The sequence below is a fragment of the Lissotriton vulgaris genome, chromosome 5 (genome assembly GCF_964263255.1).
Source record: "Lissotriton vulgaris chromosome 5, aLisVul1.2, whole genome shotgun sequence".
Classification (NCBI taxonomy): domain Eukaryota; kingdom Metazoa; phylum Chordata; class Amphibia; order Caudata; family Salamandridae; genus Lissotriton; species Lissotriton vulgaris.
The window spans coordinates 1,170,582,372-1,170,607,227 of NC_141693.1; the positions used below are offsets into that span (position 1 = coordinate 1,170,582,372).

At 42.8% G+C, this 24,856-nt stretch overlaps 1 protein-coding gene across 2 annotated transcripts in view; it reads right to left on the minus strand.

Moving 5' to 3' along the window:
• Positions 1 to 24,856, minus strand: part of TIAL1 (TIA1 cytotoxic granule associated RNA binding protein like 1) — a 710,846-nt gene that overhangs the window by 200,111 nt on the left and 485,879 nt on the right. For both annotated transcript variants that reach the window (XM_086922936.1, XM_086922937.1), the window contains exon 6: positions 9,110 to 9,185. In XM_086922936.1, the coding sequence (XP_086779062.1) occupies positions 9,110 to 9,185 (76 nt within the window). The remainder of the gene's footprint in view (positions 1 to 9,109; positions 9,186 to 24,856) is intronic.

Below are 24,856 nucleotides of genomic sequence, written 5' to 3' on the forward strand. Positions count from 1 at the left end.
GGATGCCCCCGGAGCTGTGGTGGTGCTCGAGAGAGCTGTGAGGCACAGCCTGGAGGCAGATACGCCAGTACTCCATAGACTAAACACAGGGCTGCACTCACAATGTAACCGAGGGAAGACACACCAGCTCGACCACAATAAATAGTCACTGCCCCAACTCACCGGAGCACGAGGAGCTAGTGTCACTGCTCGATGCATCATGTCCAACAATCATGAGTTTGTTCGGAATGTGAATATTCCACCAACAGAGTTCGAGTAAGTAACTCCTAGCACAGCAATCACAAAAAAGTGAAAGCAAAATCATTATGGAAGCTTGCAAATACAGTAATGAAAAGAGCCTGTGATGACTGTGGCAATATCTGGATGCGTACTCTTCTGAATGTGCATTGGTGACTGTTTTTACACAAGATTAACATGTGCATAACAATATTATTGCACAAAAAAGCTCTCCTGACTATGTGAATGGTCAAGATTCTGTAACCCTTCTACAGGACATATACGCTCCAAAGTTTGCTGTGCAAAGGAATAAGTGCACATGGAAAAGGCCCGAGACCACACCATATAATAGAATTGAGAAGCTGTGACCAGAAGCCAACACATCGACTCATTTCACGCAGCGTAACCACCGGATCACATCTCCTTTCATACGTGGTAGTCTAGCCCACCACGGACGAACTGGCTGCAGCGAGCACAGGGGGGGTTTTGCGGTGGGCTGGAAGGGTGGGGCCAGTTTTTGATCGGTGGGGGACGTTTTTAGGTTGAGCCTAGTAGTGCAAATCCCCTGTTCACGGGATAAGACGTAGTCTCTATCTGGGCTTAGGCCATTACCACGACCACGACTTGTAATTGGGTCCTTGTAGTACCCCTCATAAAATCTTCATTTTCAATAGTTGCTTTGTTGTCTTTGTCCCGCCTTTTGGCTGTTTGTTTCTGCCCTAGCGACTGACCCAGTTACATGGATCAGGCCACTTTTCACCAATTATGCACTTGCTTCAGCTCACTCACCATTCCTAAACCTATTACCGCACATTGCTGCCTTTCATGCTTTTGTTGGCAACCCCACCAGTGAGCATCTGTGGGATTAATGAGAGAAAGCCACTTTGTGATCCTGCACACATTTTTTGGGGAACTTAGTATAGCGCCAACTCAACCTGAAGGTATCAGAGTGCTTTGCAAGAGCATTAGTTGCATTACGTCTCAGGCGCAACAGATCCCCAAGCATTACAATTGTCGGTCCGCGCCATCTTTGAAAGGCTATGAAGGCCCCTACCCTCTTTCTTGCATGGCACCGCCACACCTGAATGCTGTTGCATCCTAAATTGATATAATCACAGGCAGTACGTACAGACTCGCACGCATCTGTGGAAGAACCCATAGGTATTTACTGGCAAATGGAAATAATGAGCAGGCAATCTGTGCCCTTAACTCTCTGAGAGATTATGTGGGTAACAGCCAGAACTGCCAATAGTACAACTGGGAAGCCAGGTTTGAGTCCCGGTGTGAGCTTAACACCCTGTGATTTTTTGGGCAAATTAACCTCCCACGACCCACTAAAGAACTAATGTCATATGTAATGTAGCTTGTGCAAATGTACAGCGCTCTGATACCTTTAGGTCTATTTTGCGTTATAATACTGTAATAAATTAAAAAAATTACAAATTTCTGTCAGTCGGCGCCATCTTAGAGTGGAGCGCAGACAGCGCGACCCCTGTGGGTCTTAAGTGAGCAAAGCAGAGGGATGTGGAGAAGCAGTCGTCCCTACCTCGTCGGGATGGCGTTCCAGACAGGGGTCCCTCCCCCCAACAACGGGACGTACAGCGTCCCTTACCCATCGGACTTCCTCTCTCTCTCTTCGCCCACAGGATCCGACAACAACCTCCCTGACCGAAGGCCCGGAAGTGGTCAAACAGGATACCGGAAGTGAAGCTCCCGTAGGTGACCCGGAACCCAACCCTTCCGGAACCGGAAGCGCGTCCACTGAAGTCCGCCGGGAACAGAGAAAAGCCGTGAGGAAAGAGGGAGAGTCGTTCACCCCAGCAGACTCGTGGCAGGAGACAGCGATCGGCGTGGAACCCCCGACGGAGAGCGGAGAGAAGGAGGAGAGCGGAGAGGAGAACGAGGAAGAGGACCTGTGGTCGGAGGACTGATGGCGGCCTCCTGAGGTGGCTGGAGAGCGGCCGCAACTCGGATGAGAGTTGCGGCGGGGCACGTGAGTACCCTCCGTGTTCCCTGGTGTAAATAGTGTAAATAACTTTAAGCATTGTATAGAGACCCTCACGAGCACCTCGCACTAGCCATAGAAATAGTGAAGTAGCACGGGCACTGTTTATACTCCGGTGCACTAATCCCTGACACAATCAACCACCCTCTACCCCTTCCCTTCTCTTACTCATCTTGTCCCCTCCTACCCAACCGGCCCTTCCCCACGTTCGTTTTCCGGTCCCTTCACTCCCCGGTGCAGGTGGAAGTACTCGGTAGTCCTTGCTGGAATTTTCGAATGTTGCTGGCGCAAGGGGGATATTCACAAGGTGAGGAATCCACACGGCAGATGTATCTATCAGAACCCTGCATTCTCTCTCCCTTGTATATCTCCGAGGAGCACCAGCACCCGACATTTATCCAGACGACAACAGCCCAGCAGAGGACTACAACCACGGCGTCTACCCTTCATCCGAACCCACCCGGCTCTGCACTTCCATCCAGAAATCCTTCCTATACCTCTGTCGAACAAGACTTTGTGTACTTTACTGTACAATAAATCCTTAACCATAGCTCACTACATTCGACCTCCCAGCCTGTTATTCCGGTCCGCCCAACCCACAACTCCACAAGGCACCAACGTCCTTTTAAAGTACTGTACAAAACTTTAAGTGGGCCAGGTCCTGCTGGTGCTCACCACCGGCAGTTCTTGAAGGCAGGTGCCGAAACGGGTCCCTATCGGGCTCTTCCTTTTTAACCTCAGGGTGAAAATAAATCACAAAAACGTAACTGCAATAATATCATCCGTCACTGCTTTTAATGCTACTTCAGAGACACTCATTTTTCAGTGTTGTATAGCACAAACTTGGAGCACCAGTTACATTACACAAGCACATATTTTTTTTATGAATGACAGGATGTTGAGCCGACGTCAGGCTCGAACCTGCTTGACAGAAAATAAAATTATGGCGCTTGAGAGAGAGGCAGGTAGGAAGCAAAACCTCCTCATGAAGCTCTAAGCAAAAGCATGGCAGTCAAAGGACAAGAACGGAAGAATTTACAATATAATATACAGCAAATTAATAGTGATTGCTTATGCAACTTTTGCAATTTACAATCACTGTGAAAGCCAATAGTGATGGCTTGTTGTAGGTGTAATGACACTTGTTGTGTTATATATCTGGATGAATGGACAGAAGCAGCAAAATAACAGTGGGGCAGCACACTATGCTAATTACAGAATTTTAGCTTAAGCATTTTAAGCCATGCCCTTAATTACATCGGCCACCCACGCATGAGAGATGCCCCAGTATTTTCATTCCACTTAAGGTCCCAAAGGCGAGACCTATTGGCCATGCCAATACATGTTGTTTCTGGGGCCGGTTTTCCAGCAATGCTGCAATATCGGCTCCCTGCCACAAAAGCAGCAGCAGTGTTTACTACCACCACCCTCCCCTTCCCCTGGGGCCGGTCTAACTTAATTGCCAGGGCTGGTTTGCGTTCTCTGTCTGGCTGAGCACCCCATCTTTAAAAAGAAGTGTCAGCCCATTGAAAAAAATACTGCTTTGGGTTATTTGTACATGTAAAATGACATATCTCCAAATGCTGCGGACTCCAGGCACTACTCCCCTCAATTGCTCGTGCTCTTCAGAGGGGGATCTTAGCACATGAAGCTTAGTGGGCTCATAAAAGAGCTGTTGGTGCCGGAAGGAGAACATAGCATTTTTAATCTGCAAACTGTGTGCGCCTTGAGTGATTTCAAAGGGATGTGTTATTTCTGCACTTACACGCAGAGACATTTGACGGCTGCTTGGAGTTACTGCTTACTATATGAAAACCCGATGCCTCCTTTGCTGTCAAAATATCAAAGCTAAAAAAAAAAATCTTTAAAGTGCGGAGTCGCAGTGAAAGCATTTGCTGGTTACAGTTGGTGGAAGCTTGTGGGACTCTCCCCATCACAAAAAACCTCAGTCTAAAACCGGTGTTAACCTTAATAGAACATACAGATGGACAGTTACTTTACTTGTGGATTTGTAGAGCGCAAGCGAATCATCCCCGAGGGAATCTCTCAGCGCTTTAAGGAAAAGATAATTGTTGGGCGAGCGAATCTAGAACAGCCATGTCTTTAAAAGTTTCTTGAAGCTAGTTAAATCATTACAGGCCCTCCCACCCATCCTAGCCCTGTGTATTCTCTGGGTATGCAAGAGGTAAGCATTGCTAGATCTTTGTTGTCAGGCAGGTTGATACCAGCTAAATTTATTTCTGAGGTATGCAGGGCAACTCCCTTGTAATGATCTGAAGACCACACAAAGCATCTTAAAGATAGCTCGTTTCTTAATCGGGAGCCAGTGTAACTGGCTCAACAGGGGGGCAGAAGGGGTCTGTGCCGGTTTGTTAAGGGCAAGACGGACTGCTGTGTTCTGCATCACCTGGAGCCTTGATAGGAGATCCTCCCTCGCCCCCACCAGCAGCGAGTTGCCATAGTCCAGACGACTCATCAGGAGTGACTGGATAAGGGTTTTTCTCGCCGACAGAGGGACCCAGGGAAAGACCTTCCTAAGCATCCTCATTATGCCAAAACAGGTACCAGCAACGGTCTTAACCTGCTCCTTCATACACAATTCATTATCTATCTGGATACCAAAATTCTTGGCCCAACTCCTATATGGTGGGGGATTCACCCAGCTCAGCAGGCCACCATTCAGGAGACCAGATTACTTCAGCATTCCCAAACAGCAGGATCTCTGTTTTTGAGGAGTTGAGTTGTAAAAGATTCCTCCGCATCCAGCTGGCAATGCTAGACATACAGCTTCTAAATTTTAGTTGGGTTGACATGATGTCCTCCTCAATGGGAACAATTAGCTGCGTGTCGCCCGCATATGAGATGGTCACAAAACCGTGGCCTCTAATGATATCGGCCAAAGGAGTCATGTATGCATTTACCAGGGTAGGATCAGAACAGATCCCTGCAGAACACCCCTGTGATCTGCGATACAAATGAGTCCAGCTAAATACTCTGGGTACGGCCCGACAGAAAACTTTGTATCCACTTAAGAGCCCTGCCCTTCACCCCACGCGTATGAGAGATGGTATCAAATGCTGCTGACAGATCAAGCAGGACTAAGATCACTAAGATCCAGCGTCATCCTTATGGTGTCCATCACCTCCAACAGTGCGGTCTCCGTGCTATGTGATGCATGGAAGCCGGACTGCGAGGGATCCAGAAGGTTATTTTGTTCCAGATAGCCGTTGATTCACCAAAGTTTCCAGAACCTTCGAGCAGCAGGGAAGAAGCGAGATTGGCCTATAGTTCTGCAGCTCAGTCGGGTCTGCTAGTGCTTTTTTTAGAAACAGCTTTACACGTGCGGTTTTCCACTTGTTTGGAAATATGGCTGTCTCCAATGAGATGTTATATATTGTGGAGAGCGCATCTGCTAAGACCGGACTGAGTGTTGACATAACTGCCGGTGGTACAGGATCCAATGGCGAAACCAGATTTACCAGACTTAATAAGGAGCCTACTTGCTCTTTAGTTATGTACGAGAAGCAATCCAGCCCAGGGAAGGACTCTAAATCCTGCCGTGGGTCTCTGGGTAGGTGTCCCTCACCCGATTTCTCTCCCGCCAGGTCGAAAGTCTGATAGATCAAATCGATCTTGTGGGTGAAATGCCTAGCTAAGTCATCACAAAGTTCCTGAGTGGAAGGAGGTGACGCATTTTCCACATTGGGATTCGTGAATTCCTTCAAGATCTTATATAATTCCTTACAGGAATTTTTCGACTCTGATGCGTACGCCCAGAGAAATAGTTCTCCTGAACAATTAACTACATAGGTGTTTTTGGAATTTACTGAACTGAAGAGGAGTAAATTGGCGGATTCTTGTCGCAATGTTCAACTGCTAATTGGTCTCTCTCATTTTCATTTAATGTTAATTTAGCCAGCAGATTAACAGTGTTTCCCATGCAAGTGTTCAGTCCATGAAAAGTATACATGGGACGTCAGGGAATCCGACAGAAAACCATTTCTAACTGATAAATTGGAATGCTCGTTCTCCAACAGGCAACCAAAGCTTTTGCTTTACTCCACCTCTTGAATCCAGAAATGGCCTTTTGAGGTTTTTATGTGAACACTAAACTACAAAGAAAAAAAAAAGTGCTAATGAGGGAGCAGCACGATGGGAGAGTGGGGGTGACGGGAAGAAATAGTACCTTGGTTCCTGCTTCACAGAAACGGTAGGAAGTGACATTCGACCAGCATTGGCCAATCAAGCAGGCTGCAAAGAAGAGGGACACTGAAGCAAACAAATGGTAAGCAATGGGCAGGCTACAAGCCCTTTTTTGTTAACAGAATCCCGCAAGTGAGATGCATGCGCTAGTACAAGCTCTCACAGGCTCGACCCTAAAATTTCGATTTTAAACCCAAGTCAAACTAATCCACAAAAATCCAGTACGGAGAAGACACAAATTGAAGTACAAGTTTACCTCACTAGTGGGAGAAGACACAACTAGAACTGAAATTAGCTGATTTAGAGAAATCCAAGAAGTGTGAAGTAGACTGGAGTTCATGGCGGGAGTCCTAAATAACATGCAAAGAGGAGCCGGACTGTAAATTCTTAGGTTCTGACAGTGAGGACCATGGACTCTTTCCAATCTAAATTGGAGGGAGGTACTCCTGGCTAATGCTACAATCAGAGTTGAAAGGGTTCATTGGAAAAGAAGATATTTCACAGGGGTAATCGCATTCTCTCTCTAGATCTGTCTCCAGCTATTGCATTTAGAGTCATCAGACAAAATCTAGAGGTAAAAAGCTCAAGCACTAGACTCATTGACATTGGAGTCAAAAATCAGTTTCTGTGCAAAACTCAACCAATGAGATCACATGGGACACACAAGAGAATTACTTTGTGGAGGGTTTGGCAAATGAGGGACACTGCTTGATGTTAGGATGTTATCCCATCTTATGCTACAGCTTCAGGTTGGAGGGTGGTTTATTCCTGCTACCAAAGTAGGAGCAATGCTCATGTCTGGGGAGAGGGACAAGGCAGGGCAGCAGGGGCATTCAGACGTCTCACAATTATAAGACTTTGTAAAAGGTGTTTTTGTTTGCTCTAGTTTCCTCCATAACTGGTTTCTCCACAGGGAGCTGTTAAGGAGAAAGTGGCTGTTAGTTGTATTGATTGAGGGAAGAAATTTGTAATGTTGGCACCATTTTGTTATATTATAATCATATTAGATTGTAGCACTCTGGCTTTCGTTTCTATAGTTTTCTTGAAATCAATAAAACTAAGTTAGACTTAAATAAGGCCACCGTGCAGAGTAAAAACTACCTTAAAAACCACAATGCCCGGTATTCAAAGAGTATTCTATGGAGTAATTCAGGTCTATTTTGTTAGCTACTTAAGGAAGCTATGATCTTAGCAGTAGAGAGGAGGAAAGTACAAGATTGCATATGAACTGCAGTAGAAATGGTACACCGAAACCTACAGAGAATACAAAAAGAACCTTTTTTAGTACTCTGCCTCTTCACTTCACTCTTCACTTGCCTCTACTCCCTTTTAGTATCGAATAAGAAAAGAGCACCTCATTAAAATATAGAAGTTGGCGATTCATCCCTCTAAATAGGCAGCAGTTACATGGCCCACCATGGCTGTGCTTTCAGGATAAAGCACTTTAGAGGAAAAGGAAGTTATATCATTGTTGCTGTAATGTAGTTGAGGGACCCTGAAATACATACATTGGTATGCAAAATGCATTGTTTTGCTTGACAATCCTAGAAAACAAGCTGTAGCCATACAACCTATGTGTCTCCTAGGACCCATCAGCCTTTACACTGAATTCATATTCTCTTCAAAGTCTAAGTCCATAGATGTTGATTGGATCTCACCATACATGCCTCTGGTCCTCACTTAATGAGCAACACTGCAGAATCACTTTTGAGCACTTAGACTTGGTGAGAGTCCATCAAATCCAAGACCAGAACCAAATTGTTTTGGGAGTGTCACTCTATACAAGAGTAAAAGAAGGTATACAGTTTGGACTTTCATAATATAGGATACTTACTACAAATTGGAGGGAAAAAGGGCAACTTCTGACAAAATACGCTAATGCCATCTCTAACAGCAGCAAGGATGGAGAGTTTTGGTGAAGATTTGGCACACAAAGAGGTGACAACACAAAGATCAGATAAAGAGACATAGGCAAAGTAAAGACCAATCCCAAGACACTGCACAACAAAGTTGGGAACCACATAGGTATTTATTTTTAAAGCCAGCATAACCAGTTGAAAATTCACAAGTTGATCTAGCTAACGACTAAGCAAAACGTATGACAGTTTTCTAAGATCTGTAACAACTATTATGCATTGGTCTCGCTTCCTTGGACAGAAACAAGCAGGGTCTCCTGATGCTTCTATTTGAAATCAGAGAAGGAGTGGCGTCAATGACATAAATGACCTGCTTTAAGCCTCTGAAATATGACCTTTGATCAGATGGAGTCAGTTAAAGAGATGAAAAACAGGCACCTAGACATACTGCAGCTCCACTTGTCCCACCAAAGAAGGTCCGTGAAATTACTACCTACCTTCATGGATGTCCTTGAGGTGCACACAAAAAAAAAACAAAAGCAGTACTTGGTGTCAGACAGAGAAACTACATGTTACACATGTGGATAGATTATTTAAATAGATTTTCTACAATGTTGCGTAAAGAAAGCTAGGGGGCATCCCTGAAAAACACTTGTAGCTGTGCAAAGCTTAGTAAGTTACTCTGAGAGATTACACATCAGTGGAAGGAAGATGCCCTTTAGAAATTGAAATATAAAAAAAACAAATCAATCAGAATTAACAAACCGTGCAAATCTCTTAGCACACACATAAGATTCAGTTTGAAGCTATTTGTAAGTATCAATCTTACCAACTTGTTGTAAAATGACACAAAACCGTAGCCTTTTGACTTGCCAGTGGCCATGTCCTTCACCACGCGTGCATCTCTAGAAAGGGGAAAAAGAAGAACAGATCTGTCACGGAATAAAAAAATAAAAATAAAAAAAAAGTCTCTTCATAAAAAAACTCAAAGGGACTACACACAGACATTGCATTGTGAGAATGTGTGTGTGTTTTATTGTTTTAGAATACTGCAGTTAAAGCTATTGTCATTCCTCAACTCCCTAGCTCCCCAGCACCCTACAGAAAAAAAACAGGACAAAAGTTATAGATATACTCATAAGAGGTATAAAACATGCAACCTATCCACTCTAGCCTTCACTTTCAACAACTAAAAAGGTTAATCTTTGCACTTCTTAAAAAAAAAGGAATAAAAATGTTTCCTTGGCTACTATGTTAAACGACCCATGGTCACTAAGGTCTACTACTTACTGATTCATAAAATTAACAGTTTCTAACTATTTTACCATGCATTTTATAACTAATAAAATCTTCTGCTTACTGATACAAAATAAGAAATATTGAAATTTGAAAAAGAGGAAAAAATAGGAATTAAAAGGCATACATGGCCTGTTAACAGATTTCTTTATTTTTCTTGGTCAATTCTCTACCACCATTTTGGAGTTTGGGCAGCTGTAAATTTTGAAAAATTGACATTTTCAGCAATTTAAGAAAGGAGAATAAAACTAACAACAATACTAAAAGCACACCAGTACGAAAACAACAAAAGTTTACACATAAATTGTATGGCTCATTTTAGTGAGTTAAAAGGTTTAAAATACTTTCAATATAGCACCGCACTGAATATAGAATGTTAATAAGTATATAATGAAATATATATGTATATATTTAAAAAGTATAGAAATATAAAGAAGAATAAATAGAAATGAGAAAAAAATCTACAACTGAGTTCCAGTGTGCACAGTTCCTTGCAGTTAGCCTTCAAGATCCTGTCCATTCTTATGAGCAATTCTGCAAAATAACCAGAATGCTATTATTTTTAATGGCGATTTGGACCTAAGAAAAACTGCAGGTCTTAGGTTATCAATAAAAACAAATGAGAAACAGCCTGAATTATTCCTTCCACACAACCTACCACATTTAGAAAGATAAATCCAAATCACAACATATTCAGAAGTGAAAAGTAATGCATAATATTCATTAGAACAGGATAAAAAACAACTATTGAGCGAGCAAGATTATAACATGGACTATGGCATTCTCTACTCAGAAGTATCCCTGTAACATTAATACTAAGCATAAGCTAACAAATTAATATTCATAACACTGATTATCTGGCTCATGTAGCTTTAGAATCTAAGGTTACTCTTGAAATTATACATAAAGGGATTCAAAAATGCAAATTATTATAAAAAATTCATTAAAAAGTTTTAGCAGTCATACATTAAGGGGAACACAACTGTTGCACATAAGCGGTGGCAAATGTTCAGTATAATTATAACATAAGACAAAATATATGGAGCATCATCAGACAAAAATAGGTATTAACAGGCAATCACAAGAAAAAGGAAAAAATAGCTATTTCTAGATAAAATAAATAAATGGAGCACTCTATGGTAACTTGTTACTTCAATTTGTGCTCGGAAGAATCTGAAAGAAAGATCTGGTTTGAACATAAAAGTTACATGTTGTGTAACTTTCATAGCTTCTCACCACAATAATGTTGTGTATAGTAAGATAGAGGGCCAGGAACCCCAGAGTGAGAGAGATATTGTTCCAATGCTGTGTCTAAACTATTATACAGTACATAGTAGCATTGCCACTGCCTAGTTACAGTTACGTGTGTTTTTTGTTTTGCTAATAATTTTGCTGAAGGTTTGATGAATCTTCATGAAATTTTCCCAAAAAAGTTCATTCACCTCCAATTCTTCCTGGTAAGTTTTAGGGTGATCTGTTAAGCAAGGTCTGAGAAAAGGGAGGCTCGCAAAAGGCATTTTCCCCATGCAATTTCCCATAGGAACTTTAGACAATGGTATAGCAAAACGGTAGAACAGAATTACACTAAATTTAGCAGAACGCTAGATCTTTAACCAGAAAGCGTGCTTTTTGCGATTTGGTCTATATCTGGTCAGCCGTTTCAGAGAAATTAAACTTACAAATTTAGAGATCTAGTGACTCTGTACTACTGAGTGCCCAGTGGTAAAAAAACGACAAATAGGCAGTGCACTGCCGGGGGTTGGGATAGTTAGATATGTCAATAAAATCTTACTTAAAATCTTACTTGAGTAAAAAAAAACAAAAAGGGTAACGTGACATAGTTAGGCATAGTAATGCCTTAACTTACATTTTTTTTAAACCTGGAAATGTACTGAAAAACACAAGGTTAAAGTGATCTTATAGCTAGGTGAATAAGTCAGTTTAAAAAAATACCATTTGAAACTGCAAAAAACTCAGACTTTCACCAGAGTGGACTGAAGTAACTTAACTTGCTCACTTGCCATACACTGCTTATGGCTTCACTTAATACATTACTTGTGACATGTTCTATGATATCAATGACAACATCAACGATGACATCTGAAATTATGTCACTAATGACATCACTGTGCATAACACCGGTGCAAGTTAGTTACTTCAGTTAATCATAACCCGCGCATTTCACTGTTTTTTGTGTTTATAATGGTATTTTAACTTATTTTTACCCAACTATAAAATCACTTTAACCTTTGGTTTTTCAGTGAAAATAAAAATATATATACACCCCCGCAACCCATCCAACACACACACCCACACACACCCACACTCACACCCATGCTCATGCCCACACCAGTTTCAGCAAGACAGCCACTGACGGTTGGACAAAGAAAAATCCTGTCTTTACCCTGCCATTCAGATTACTCTGGAACTACCAACACAACGAGGAAGACATACTAGGCTTTAAACTTCTTACAGGCTGCATTCGCCCACTTGACTTGATTGTGAATCTCTGCTGGTTCTGAGCCTCTTTGATAGGAGGTGCCCTAGTCTATAACAGGGCCGCTGTGATGGAGTGGGGAAGATTTGCTCTGGACTCAGGCCCGATCGCTGGAGTGCAACATATCCTACCCTTGCCCTCTCCCTGGAGGGCTACTGAAGTCCTGAGATCTGATGGCCTGTGGTGAGGCACGATGGCCTGGCTGAGCGGTCTTGGCGACTCCACAGTGCTGTCCCCGACAGTTGCGACACTGATGTGGAGGCACCTGTCCTTCGTCCGCCGTGCATATTGCTCCGTTCCGCACAGCACTCTACATTCTGAGCTGCTTGCCTTGCTTACTTCCTTCCTCAGCAGCGCTGATTGCCGGAACCGCCCTCATCCATTGTGCGGACTGACTGCGCTGCGAGGGTCGGTCGGCAGTGGGCCCATGCCACTTGTGCTGCCGCTCTGGTTAAAAATATGACAACTGGAACACTAACTGAACTGAAGCATGATCTCCAGTGGTGCCGCAGCGCTGGATGCTAGTGTCAGACCAGTCCCCCTCCCAGTGTCCAGGATCTATGATGGGGGTGCCTGAATAGCTGCGCCCATCGCACTGGTCTTTCGGGGTTGGGGTGCCCGAGTTGTTGCCTCACAGGACTGTGGCCTGTCCTCTATTTTGGGGCCCCTCTACCCTCCATGCTGTACTCTTTCTAAGATGGCGGTCCTCCTCCTATGCAAAAGTGAAAGAGGACTTGCCAATCTTGAAAACATCGAAAAGAAAGAAGGACTCTGCCTTAAGCAGTTACACAAAGAAAAGAAGGACTCCTGGCTCTCCAACAAGGCAGGAACAATCATGTCTGAAGGAATGGCCATCTTTAAACAGTACTGGGTGATACTCTGTAGAACTCATTGATTACAAAGTAGGACCTTATACGGGCAACAAAACCGCAAGTAAGGAAGAACTCTGACCCCATCCGGATAGAACCTTAGATGCCAACGAAATAGCCAGCTTCTAGTGGTTATATTGACAGTTCCTCATATTCTCTCTATTGTATTCCATTGTAATTACTTTTAATTAGCGGTTACTACCCCTGACGAGGCGTCAAAGCGTTTTTTCGGCGAGTAGCACACTACTCTGGGACCCATAGAGGATTAGTGTTGAATTAGTATAATGAAACATCAAGTACATTTTAGTGGTGGATGGGTTAGTCAGTTATTTGGATTTGGAATGATAGCAGAAGGATAGAGGAGGAAAAAAGGTTTGTATTTATATAGTGCTTATTACCCCTGATGGGGTGTTGAAGCACGCTATTCAGGAAGCCTTTAAAGGATTAGTGGTGAATTAATATAGTGAAATATGAAAGTAATTTCAGTGGTGGATATTAGTCAGTTATTTGGAGTGAGATTTGGAGTATAGCAAAGGGATAAAAGGGGAAGAAAGGTTTGCATTCACATAGCACTTGTTACCCCTGATGGATGTTGAAGAGCTTTTCTGGCGAGTAGCACGCCACTCCGGTACCCATAAAGGATTAGTGTTGAAAATTAGTATAGTAAAATATGAAGTACTTTGAGTAGTGGATATGTTATTCAGTTATTTGTGTAGAGAAGGGTAGGTGGCAGGATAGTGAAGGGAAAGAGGTTTGTATTTATATAGTGCTTGCTACCACTGATGGGGTTTTGAAGCGCAAGAAGCACGCTACTCTAGAACCCATCAGGATTAGTGTTGAATTAGTATGTAGTATACCCTGTAATCTACTCGCCATCCATCATAGCCCAAGTTCACACCTACATCCCTTCTCTCCTGCAAGACTGATGAATCCCACTACTAACTATATATATATTGGTGATGAGGTGTTACCAGTGCAAGCAGTCACTACTCTAATACCGCCATACCCTAACAATAGGTCCTGCCTATATTCCTATAATCAATAAGTTTGACAAAAACAGTTTGCAGACCCAAAAGTTATAATACTCCCTCTGTTCCTACTACTGGTATGAAGATGGCAATCTGCAGGTGACAACTCTCGCTATACCTGCTCTTTCGTCTAGTTGGGTCTAGCTGTGTATCAGAATTGGATCCTGTTTCGCTCTATGCACCCAACACCAACCTGGAATCCAACTGCTGCAATGCCTAAAAAATGTAATATCCTCCCACTTTAACAAAAAAGTCCTTCAAATACAAACTTCTCAATTTGCACCCAGAAACTCTAATCTCTGACCCACACTTATACTTCTGCACATATAAAGGAACCATAATAAATGATCTAATCTTCAACACAAAAAAGCTAAATGTAGGAATTTGATTTGATTTATTATTTGTATAGCGCTTGAATCACCCCCAGGGGGGTATCTCAGCGCTCAGGACGTGCATTGAAAGCAGTGGCACCGGCTAGGCAGAGAACAGAACCGTTTTCAGAGTTTCACTACACTTCAAGTGGTCAGGGCATTGTCTTAAGGCAAGAGGGAGTTGGTTCCATATGAGAGGGACTTGGTGAGAGAAGGACTTGCCTTCAGTCCTTGACTTTTTCATTCTGGGTGTAATGAGAAGGGCTTTGGAACTTCAGCCGAGGAAACCCTCAACTTTATGCTCTTGAGCTCTACATCCAGGAAAGCTTTGCATAGCCTAAAACAATTTGTAGCTCCCTCTCCCGCCTTCAACACTTAAATAATTAACTTAATTTATAACAATGGGATTATCCTCGTCCAGTCATCAGACCACAACCTAAATGTTCTTGACCAATTCTTCCCCATCATCAAACATGCAGTATCTAATAATGACACACCCTTCTCAAGATTATCCTAGATCAACATGCGACACGTAGGCACCCCAATAAATATCCTCACACATCCTTGCCACATTATACGCTTCACCCCTATCCTGCATGCTTCACAATAGCAATTAGCCACACATTCTAACTCTTCCACACCTTCTCTTGGAGTAGTCTCATCCCTGAATCACCATACCAATATGTGCTCATACAACACTGCTACAGGGGCCATCAAGCTACACAATGACGGAATTATCTCCACCACCTCGACCCTACCCTCGATCTCAGAATACAAGCCTAAAACAATCGCCATCCATACCTCCCTCCCACCAACTCTGACCAGCACTAGCCCAACACCACAAGCCAGAACACCCCCACCCCCCGGCCCTCTTCCCCAAACCACGACCACATGCTCACAAGACTCAATAGAATCCTGAGTTGACGAAATTACACAAGACCTACATCAATTCAAGTTTAACCTAAAGAGCCTAATAAAAATCACATCAGAATTGGCCTATAACAGATGGCCCAAAAGGACTCCAGAAAGTAATAGATACATCCACTCACAAAACACCATATACCATTCACAACTACCATCAAGCACTCCTAACAACAGGTTCGCAATCATCTCGATGCCCTATCAAGCAAGATGACAATCTATACCCTTCCCCAAAGCCTCCACGAGGCCGGTCAGGCTTAAGGATCCACCTTCAGACAGTGACATTCACTCCCTTCTACTCATGTATAATACTGTACACCATGACAACCCAAACAATCTGAATTCCAATTAAATTCACTCAAACCCACACAGAGAACCTAGGCTTAGCTCTAGAGATATAAATAAGACCAATCCTTATGCCAGTCCCCATACAGAGACAACCTCAGGGGACACCTAAAACTTCTAAATTACAGATCGGCTATGAAACATGCAGCGGAGATAGCTGAACCCATCCTTGCGGATGAGTTTGACCAGTTATTCCTAACAGAAACATGGCTAAATGACTCAGCTGCACCAATCCTTGAAATAATAGTCCTACCCAGCTCTGACAGTATAAGATCAGACAAACCAAAATGATTGGGTGGAGGCATTGCCTGTATACACCGCAATCACCTTGCGGCAAATCAGTTACAAACCGTTGAACTGTCCTCTTGTGAATACTTATGCCTACACATTGGGAGCAACAACAGACCACTATGTAAATTACATGTGATCTACCAACCAACAGGTGACAACCTCATTTATCTAAAAAATAATGGAAATCACTGCCAACGTAGGGCCACACTGCTCTCAGATCTTCCTCAGATTTTTCATTGTCATTGGAACGACCCAAATGACCCCTCAGTTAATAGCTTAAAAAGCTTCATAGCAGACCTTAACCTTAAACAAATCTGCAGCAGCCCTACACACTAACTGGGTGTGACCCTTGATCTAGTCATTGCTAAGGCAAACTCCATTCAACTTGAATCTATCGACTCATGCGACTGGAATGACCAGCACTGCATCACCTTCCTCATCACTGAATCAGTTAGGACACAAAGCTCAACTTAAGAAACCCAGGCATTGGAAAAGGAACACTCACAACACACCATAAAGATTTGACATACCTCGGTAATAACGTATTGCCTCCTCCAGCAGACGTGTCAGATGTACATGACCTTACAAACCACTACAACAACTCCACGAGTATCATCCTTGACACAGTTGCGCCCTTACAGATAAAAAGACTGTCCACTAAAGACCCCAAACCATTGTACAATGGGAGCCTAATTGAGCGATCACCGCCAGAACCCCATTGTCCGGCTATCATGCTGTACTAACAAATAACTATGATGCACTGTCGGACCGGTAACAGCCACGCCTCAAGAAACAACATTAATTTCCTCCGCTCAACCACGGAGCCACTATGCGTTGCCACGCTGGATCCTTAAATATGACAAAGAGCATCTAAATAGCTTCTTAACGAGAGGCACTGTGATTGAAACAGGCTCTGTAGACAAACATGACATATTATCTCCTTGTCCTGATGATGATGCATGTATTACTCAGTTGCATCGAAACGTCGTCGACTTAAATGCTCCATATGTTGGTTTGACCTCTTGAATTTTGATCAATAATGGGTTGCTATGAATGAATTTCAGTCTGTAAAACCAAATAATAAGTACAGACCGCTTTTGTGCGTTTTCACATAATTGTTTTTGTCACTTGTTCTGTCTTGTTGTCTGTGGGTCACAGGCTGTGCCCACTTTTGTATAAATGTTTCATAAAAAAATCAGTACAATAATTGAAAAATAAACACCCGTCCGGCTGGACAGAGGTCATATATACTATTTAGTATATGTCTATCATTTGTGCGATCCTCAATTACTAGGGTCCCATGTTCTGTACAATAGATTACTGCCCAAGGACCCTAGTCTTATCCCTTTTGGGTTTCCCTTGTCTTGTTAACCTAAATGAGGAAAGGCGCAACCTGAGACCAGAGTGGAGATCTTCACTATCCCTAGAACACCTTCAGCACTTGAGATCACAGAGGAGCACCTACAACAAACAGATTAAAAACTCAAAAGCACATTTCTTCAGAGTTCATTCAAGTAGACAAAGCCAGAAATCGCACAAAAAAGCTGTTCGAAATTATCAGACATCAGTCCACTCAACAACCTAACACCTCCACACTGGGATCCAATCCGCAACCAAACTTCAATATATTTGCCTCCTCATTCCTTGAAAAATCAAAAAAGATTTAAATTGATCTCAAAACAGAAGTTGCACAACTCCCAATGATACCTCCAAGTAGCCCAAGCCTGCCACTGATCGATCAGCCCCCAAACATACAAGGACTCGCCCTCAAAAACAACACGTCATATAACACATTCAAAACATTTGATGAAAATGCTATTCTTAATATCTTTAACACTTAAACCATTATACCACTTCTGCAACCCTCTACCAGCTAACATCTTCAATGAGATTAAAACTTCTCTACTACCTCTCTGGACTAGAATAGTGAATGCTTCACTACTTCAAGGTGCTTTTTAAGACTTCCTAAAATCAGGGCGGGTAACTTCCATTCTTAAAAAATAACACAGCAGATCATATGTACCCAGATAACTTCTGTTCAATCTCCACCATTCCCTCTCTAGCAAAGCTCCTTGAGAAATGCGCCCATACCCAACCAACTATGCAACCACATCGCTCAGTTGCTCCATACTGACCAATTCCAATCCTGCTTCAGTCAGAGTCACAGGACGGAAACAGTCCTTACAAATATTGTTGATGATGTGCTTAACATGCTAGATCTGAACTAATCATGCCTCCTAATCCTCCTAGACCTAGCCTCAACCTTCGATACGGTCAAACATGATAGCCTCCTTGACTTACTTGAATGTATAATGGGATTATTAGAGGTTGCCCTACATTGGTTTGCCTCGTTTCTACACAACACAACACAAAGAATCAAGGTTAATCAAACCCTGCCCGCTAACACTCCAGTCACTTTCGGGGTCCCTCAGGGGTCCACCTTATCACCAACTCTCTTTAACCTGTTCATGGAGCCTTTAAGCGAAATTCCGAAATTTTCCAATGTAGAATACCACATGTATGCAGAGAACATCCAACTACACCTAAAAATATCCTCCCCTGAAGATATCCGATTACTCAACACAACTTTGCAAAAGAAATCAACCAACTCTAACTCAACTTGCTCAAAACTGAATTCCTCCTAATTGCCCCATCGAAACGATCCCTCGACATTGAAGATTGGATGAAAGCCTTCAACTGCCTTCCACACATTATAGATTCCACAAGATCACCGGGAAGAACACTAGACAAGAATCTCAGCATTCCAAAACGCATCACCTCAGCCACCAGAGAAAGTTTCAAATGAACATTCTAAGAAAATAAAACCCTTCCTCCCCTTCGAAGACCTTAAATCAGCTGTGCAAGCTATAGTGATCCCCGGATTAGACTATGGGAGGGTAACCCTATATGGTTTGCCAAGATCCAAGTTGGCTCCACTAAGTACATCTCTCAACTCTACTGCAAGGGTCATCACTAGATCCACAACGAACAACCAGTTCACTCCAGACCTGAAGTCACTAAGCTGGCTCACTTATGAGGCAAGGACACAGTTGGAAATTGCTTGCATGATACATAAAGCCCTACACTTCAACACACCCAAGTACCTAGCCGATAAATTTGAACTGTCTGGCCGTGGCAAATTGTCGAGAAGCACAGTCACCTTACTATTGAAACCTCTAAAATTTCGGAAAAAAAAAACCTACAACCGAAATCTCTGTATTGGTACCTAGATTCTTGAACTCCTTGCCCCCTGAAGTCAGATTGAACCCTTCAAGCTCCAAAAGAAGTCAAACTGTTTTTAATGAACAAAACTCTGCCCTGAACCCACTGACTCATTTATCTGGACATTGATTTGACGCACTTTGCCAACCAGAGTTTGCCTCCTAATGTCTAACTCACTGTCTTCTCCTGATTTGTAATGGATAGTCAGGATTTATGTTTCTTGGTTGTTTTGTTTTCTACTTACTGTAACATTTGAAAAGCGCTGCGATACCCTTCCAGGGTCAAGTTTGCGCTATATAAAACTTTATAAATATAAATAAAAAATATATTAAAATACACACACAAATACACCCTCACCCCCTCCCCACCCCCCCTCTCCCCCGAGATGCAGAAGTACTGGAATTTAGCTTCAGGAGTTAATATTTAAAAGCCAGAATTTTCCTAAGTATAGACTGTAACATCAAAGAGATGTTTCCCTACCTCTAAAGGTAAACAGGGAAAATTGAAACAACCCTTATGGTGTTGAGTCATGTATAGTTATCTAACATCAAACCTTGGCCATAAACAATTTTGCAAGGAGAAAGTAAACCCAGAGCCAGTACAACGACAGAGCAAGGAAATTGTTTCCTCACCTCATAAGTGGGAGTACTTCTGGGAAATTAAATCAGGACTCATACCAAATCGGATTTAAAGAAACAGATTCACAAAAAAGATTATCCTCGCTTGCACCCTTCATCACCACAGACTTTTGGAGGTTCAAGCAGAGAGGAAGAGTTTCTCCACAAGGGTAAAATGTTATGCTCCCTCTGCATTCTGTGACTCAAGCCTCGTTTCACCTGTACACATCAAACAATTTGAATCATTTTCCTACAAGGATTATTCCCACTATGTACCCAAGTAGTAAGACATTAATGCTATGCTTCTTTGTACAGCGCAACACCAGCCAGTTCCTAAGTGTCTTGGCCCTGCTGAGTGGGTATTTATTGTGGCACTTCACTAATGCATACAAGGTGTTTAGTATATCTTACGATTCAGTTACAGTGTGCATTCTAGTGTAGTGCCCCCCCTTCTCAACATGCAGGCATACAGATTCTGGTGGTAGCAAGTTTTTTACTAAGGCGGAGGCTATAAAAGGGAGTGGAGGTAGAGAATATGTTCTGTAAAGTTACACTAAATTGAGTGGTAGCTTGCATATGGGCCGTTAAAAATTGAAAAAAAGATTACAAGGACCAACATGAAGGCTGTTTACCTTTATTCTATAGTCTGTTGAACAGAATTCAAGCAAATAAGCTGCAGACAACTTCCGGGGTAAAAGTTGAACACTTTCTGAATGATGCATTAAACAAAACACAATCTACCTGACCACAGACATTGAGTCAAAAGTCTCTCCATTCTTCCATACTCGTGCGATGTTACAAACCACAGGGCTAAGCACATGAAAGCAGCTGGAACAGTGGAAGTTTATGTTTCGAGACAATGGGCTCTTTGACCAAAGGCTTCACCCTATCATTTATGCACCCAATGGTCCAGATTTCTCATGTCTACAGTTAAGAGCACAGACAGTGCAAGATGACTGGTAGGTAATCTGGAGGAAAGCAACACCAAAGACTACAGGAAAGGTGTTTTCACAATAATTAACATGTACTCGCTGGTACATTCTGTAACCATCCATCATCTTCCTCCATAGTCATAGTAAGAAAAAGGAAAATGCTACTTACCCAGTATGCATCTGTTCTTGGCATTATAGAGCTGTAGAGTCATATGCTGTGCATAGATCGCCATCTAGTGTTGGGTCCGGATGTTTGCACTTTGTTTTTCTTCGAAGAAGTCTTTCCAGTCACGAGGTAGGCGACTCCTCCTTTCGGTTCTAGTGCGCATGGGCATCAACTCCATTGTTAGATTGTTTTCCATCATAGGGTGATAATGGAGTTAGTAAAAGTAGTAAAAGGAGATGTCCATTAATGCATGTATCTAAGTAAGATGTTACTGCAACAGGTATAGGTCTCCGGGGAGGAGATGAGCGCATAGGACTCTCCAGCTCTACATGCCAAGAACAGATGCAAACTGGGTAAGTAGCACTTTCCGTTTGAGGCATATGAGCTGTTGGTCATATGCTGTGCATAGACTATATAGCAGTTATCTCCCAAAGCGGAGGCTAACTTGTATCTGTTGAAGTGGGCTGAAAAAGTGTAAGTAGAACTGCCTGGCCCACACTAGCTTGTTGTCTTGCTAACACATCTACACAATAGTATTTTGTGAATGTGTGAGGTGTAGATCATGTTGCAGCTTGCATATGTCCTCTATGGGTATATTTCCTAAGAATGCCACGGAAGCCCCCTGTTTGCGTGTAGAGTGTGCTCTAGGGGGAACTGTTAACGTTCGTTTTATTTTTGCATAGCATATTTGAATGCACTTGACTATCCACCTTGCAATACCGGATTTTAATATGGGATTGCCCTGTGTGGTGGAGCAAAAGCGACAAAAAGTTGATTTGTGTTACGGAAAGGTTTTGTCCTTTCTATGTAATAAAGCAATGCTCTCTTCCCATCTAATGTGTGTTGGGCATGTTCAGCCACTGAATCTGGTTGAGAGAAGAAAACAGGTAACTCAACAGATTGATTGATATGAAAAGCAGAAATGACTTTAGGAAGGAATTTAGGATTAGTCTGAAGAACCACTTTCTTTTGGTGCATTTGTAAAAAGGGTTCTTCTATAGTTAATGCCTGAAGCTCACCCACTCTTCTTAACCCCTTCGATGCTGAAGACGAGCTCAGCATCAGCCACGGGGGGCGTGTGCGGATGACGAGCTGAGCTCGTCATCTTGCGCGGCTTTTAGAAAAAATCCGCGTAGGGGAAAAATAACCGCCGCAGCGATGCGTTTAATGATGTGATAGCAACGAGGAAAACAACTTTCCATGTGAGAAATTGCAGTTCACATTTGTGCAATGTCTCAAAGGGTGGACTCATTAATCTGGTGAGAACAATGTAGAGATTCCACATTGGAGCAGGTGGACATATCGGGGGAATGACTCCTTTGAGTCCCTCCATAAAGGCTTTGATAACAGATACTCTAAAAAGAGGTAGATGTTGCCTATTCTGGAGGCATGCAGCTATTTCAGCCAGATGTAAACGTATGGACTTGTAATCTAAATTGGAACGTTGCAGATGTAACAAATAACATATGTTTTATACAGGAGCACCAAGCGGATTGAGGTGGTTGGTATTACAGTATATCACAAACCGCTTCTACTTTGCGGCATAGCAGGCTCTTGTGGTAGGACGTCTAGCCTCTACAATAACATTCATGCCGTCTGGTGGTAGATTAAAATAGCCAAACCCTAAGATTTCAGGAGCCAGATCGCCAGATTGAGTTGACTGGGGTCTGGCTGTCTTATGTCTCCATGGCTCTGTGTGAGGAGATTGGGCTTAAGACGTCGTTTTTTAGTAAGGAACTACTGAGAGTTCCAATAGGGTTGTGAACCAAGGTTGACATACCCATGTGGGAGCAACTAGGATTAGTGTCAGGGATGCTTGTTTGAGATTTCGGACCACTAATGGAATGAGTGGCAGAGGCGGAAAAGCTAAAGCAAATATCCCTGACCAATTCATCCATAGTGCATTGCCTTTGGACAATGGGTGTGTATACCTGGATGCGAAGTTTGGGCATTTTGGATTGAGATGTGTGGCGAACAGATCTATAAGTCGGAATCCCCACATTTGGAAGAATGGGAGGAGAACTTGAGGGTGTATTTCGCATTTGTGGATTTGCAGTGTCTGATGACTGATTAAATCTGCATTCTGATTGTCTACTCGTGTTCTGCTAGGAGATCTATTTTTTGATGTATGGCCCATTTCCAGATGGTCTGTGCTAGCTATGACAGCTGGAGAGAGTATGTCCCTCCCTGATTTTGTATGTACTACATGTCTGTCATGTTGTCTGTACGAATTAGGACAGTCTTGCATACTAGCTGAACTTGCGCTGCTTTTAGCGCCAGAAAAATCGCTAGCAGCTCTAGATGATTTATATGAAACTGTTTCTGCTGCAAGCTCCAAATGCCCTGAATTGTGTGGGTTTGGAGATACGCTCCCCAACCTGTCAGTGATGCGTCTGCTGTCAGTACTATCCGAGTTTTATGTGTTCCACCACTGCAGAGAGCGATGGGTGCGGCCGACTACCAACACTAGATCTGATAACTGACCGTGAGAGCTTGGTTCCACTGACGTGCTAAGCATTCCTGTAAGGGACGCATCTGAAGTCTTGCGTAGGGGACTATAAAAATGCAAGACGCCATCATTCCCAGTAACTGCATGAACACTTGAGCTGGTAAGGAATGTTGAGGCTGAAACTGAGACATCAGGGATTGTATATCCTGGACTCTGGCTGGAGTTGGGAATGCTGAAGCTTTTTTGTGTGTTTGTAGTAGCTCCTAGATATGCTTGAGATGTGGATGGTTGGAGATGGGATTTGGACAGATTTACTGTGAAACCTAGCTCATGGAGCAATTGCACAGTTTTTTGTGTGTGGCGGAGACAGGTGCTGTGCGAGTTGGTCTTCATGGTCCAAGTATGGGAAGACATGAATATGTTGTCTTCTTAGATGGTCTGCGACTACTGCCAAGCATTTTGTGAAAACCCTGGATGCAGTTGTTACTCCGAATGGGAGGACTTTGAATTGATTGTGCTGAACTGCTACCACAAACCTGAGGTATTTGCGCTGCGCAGGGTGTATTGGAATATGAAAGTAAGCATCCTTTAAATAGAGTGGAGAGAAGGTCACCTCGTTGAAGAAAGGGAACCACTAGTTGGAGTGTTACCATATGAAAAATGTCCGATTGAATATATAGATTTAGCTCCCTGAGGTCTAATATAGGCCTGAGAGAGCCGCCCTTTTTGAGAATTAGAAAGTAGAGGGAGTACACCCCTGTTCCCTGGTATGGTAAAGGGACTGGTTCTTTTGCACCTTTCTACAATAAAGAGAGAACCTCTTTCTTTAGAAGGGTGAGATGTTCATGTGACATGAGGTGTGACATTGGAGGAATGTTCGGTTGAGTGCTTGTAAGCTCCAGGCAATAACCAGATTGGATAATTTGTAGAACCCATTTGTCTGAGGTAATCGTACTCTAAATGGGTAGAAATTTGGAAAGACGTCCCCCGACATGAGAGGAATGGTCTGGGGTTATGGGAAGGTAGTCAGTGTTTGCAGAAGTACGTGTTGAGTTACCTCTGCCTCTTCCCCTGCCGTTGTTTTCTCTATAGGCACCTCTAAAATAACCTCTTGAAGAGGGCGACTCTTTGTTATCCTTGTAAGAGGAGGAAGGATTGTCTGTAGACACATTTTTGGATCAGCTCCTGTAAAATGAGTGACTAAAGGTTCCTCTGCTGGAAAGTGCTTGTAAGGCCCCTATGGACTTTGCAACCTCAGTATAATTTTTCATCTTTTCGACAGCTGGACCAAAGAGGTGTTCTTTGTCAAAGGGTTGATTAAGAGTAGAAGCTTGTACTTCAGGCTTGAATCCTGAAATTCTTAACCAAGTATGTCTATGGAGAGGTACACTAGTGTTTACTGCCCGAGCTGCTGTTATGCCTGATCTAGAGCACACCTGATAGAGATATTAGTTATTAATTTATCCTCTTGAATAAGATCACTAGCTCTAGACTTATGCTCATGAGGAAGAAATTCAATAAGCTTTTCGAGCTCATCATAATGAGCTCTATCATACCTTGCCAATAGTGTTT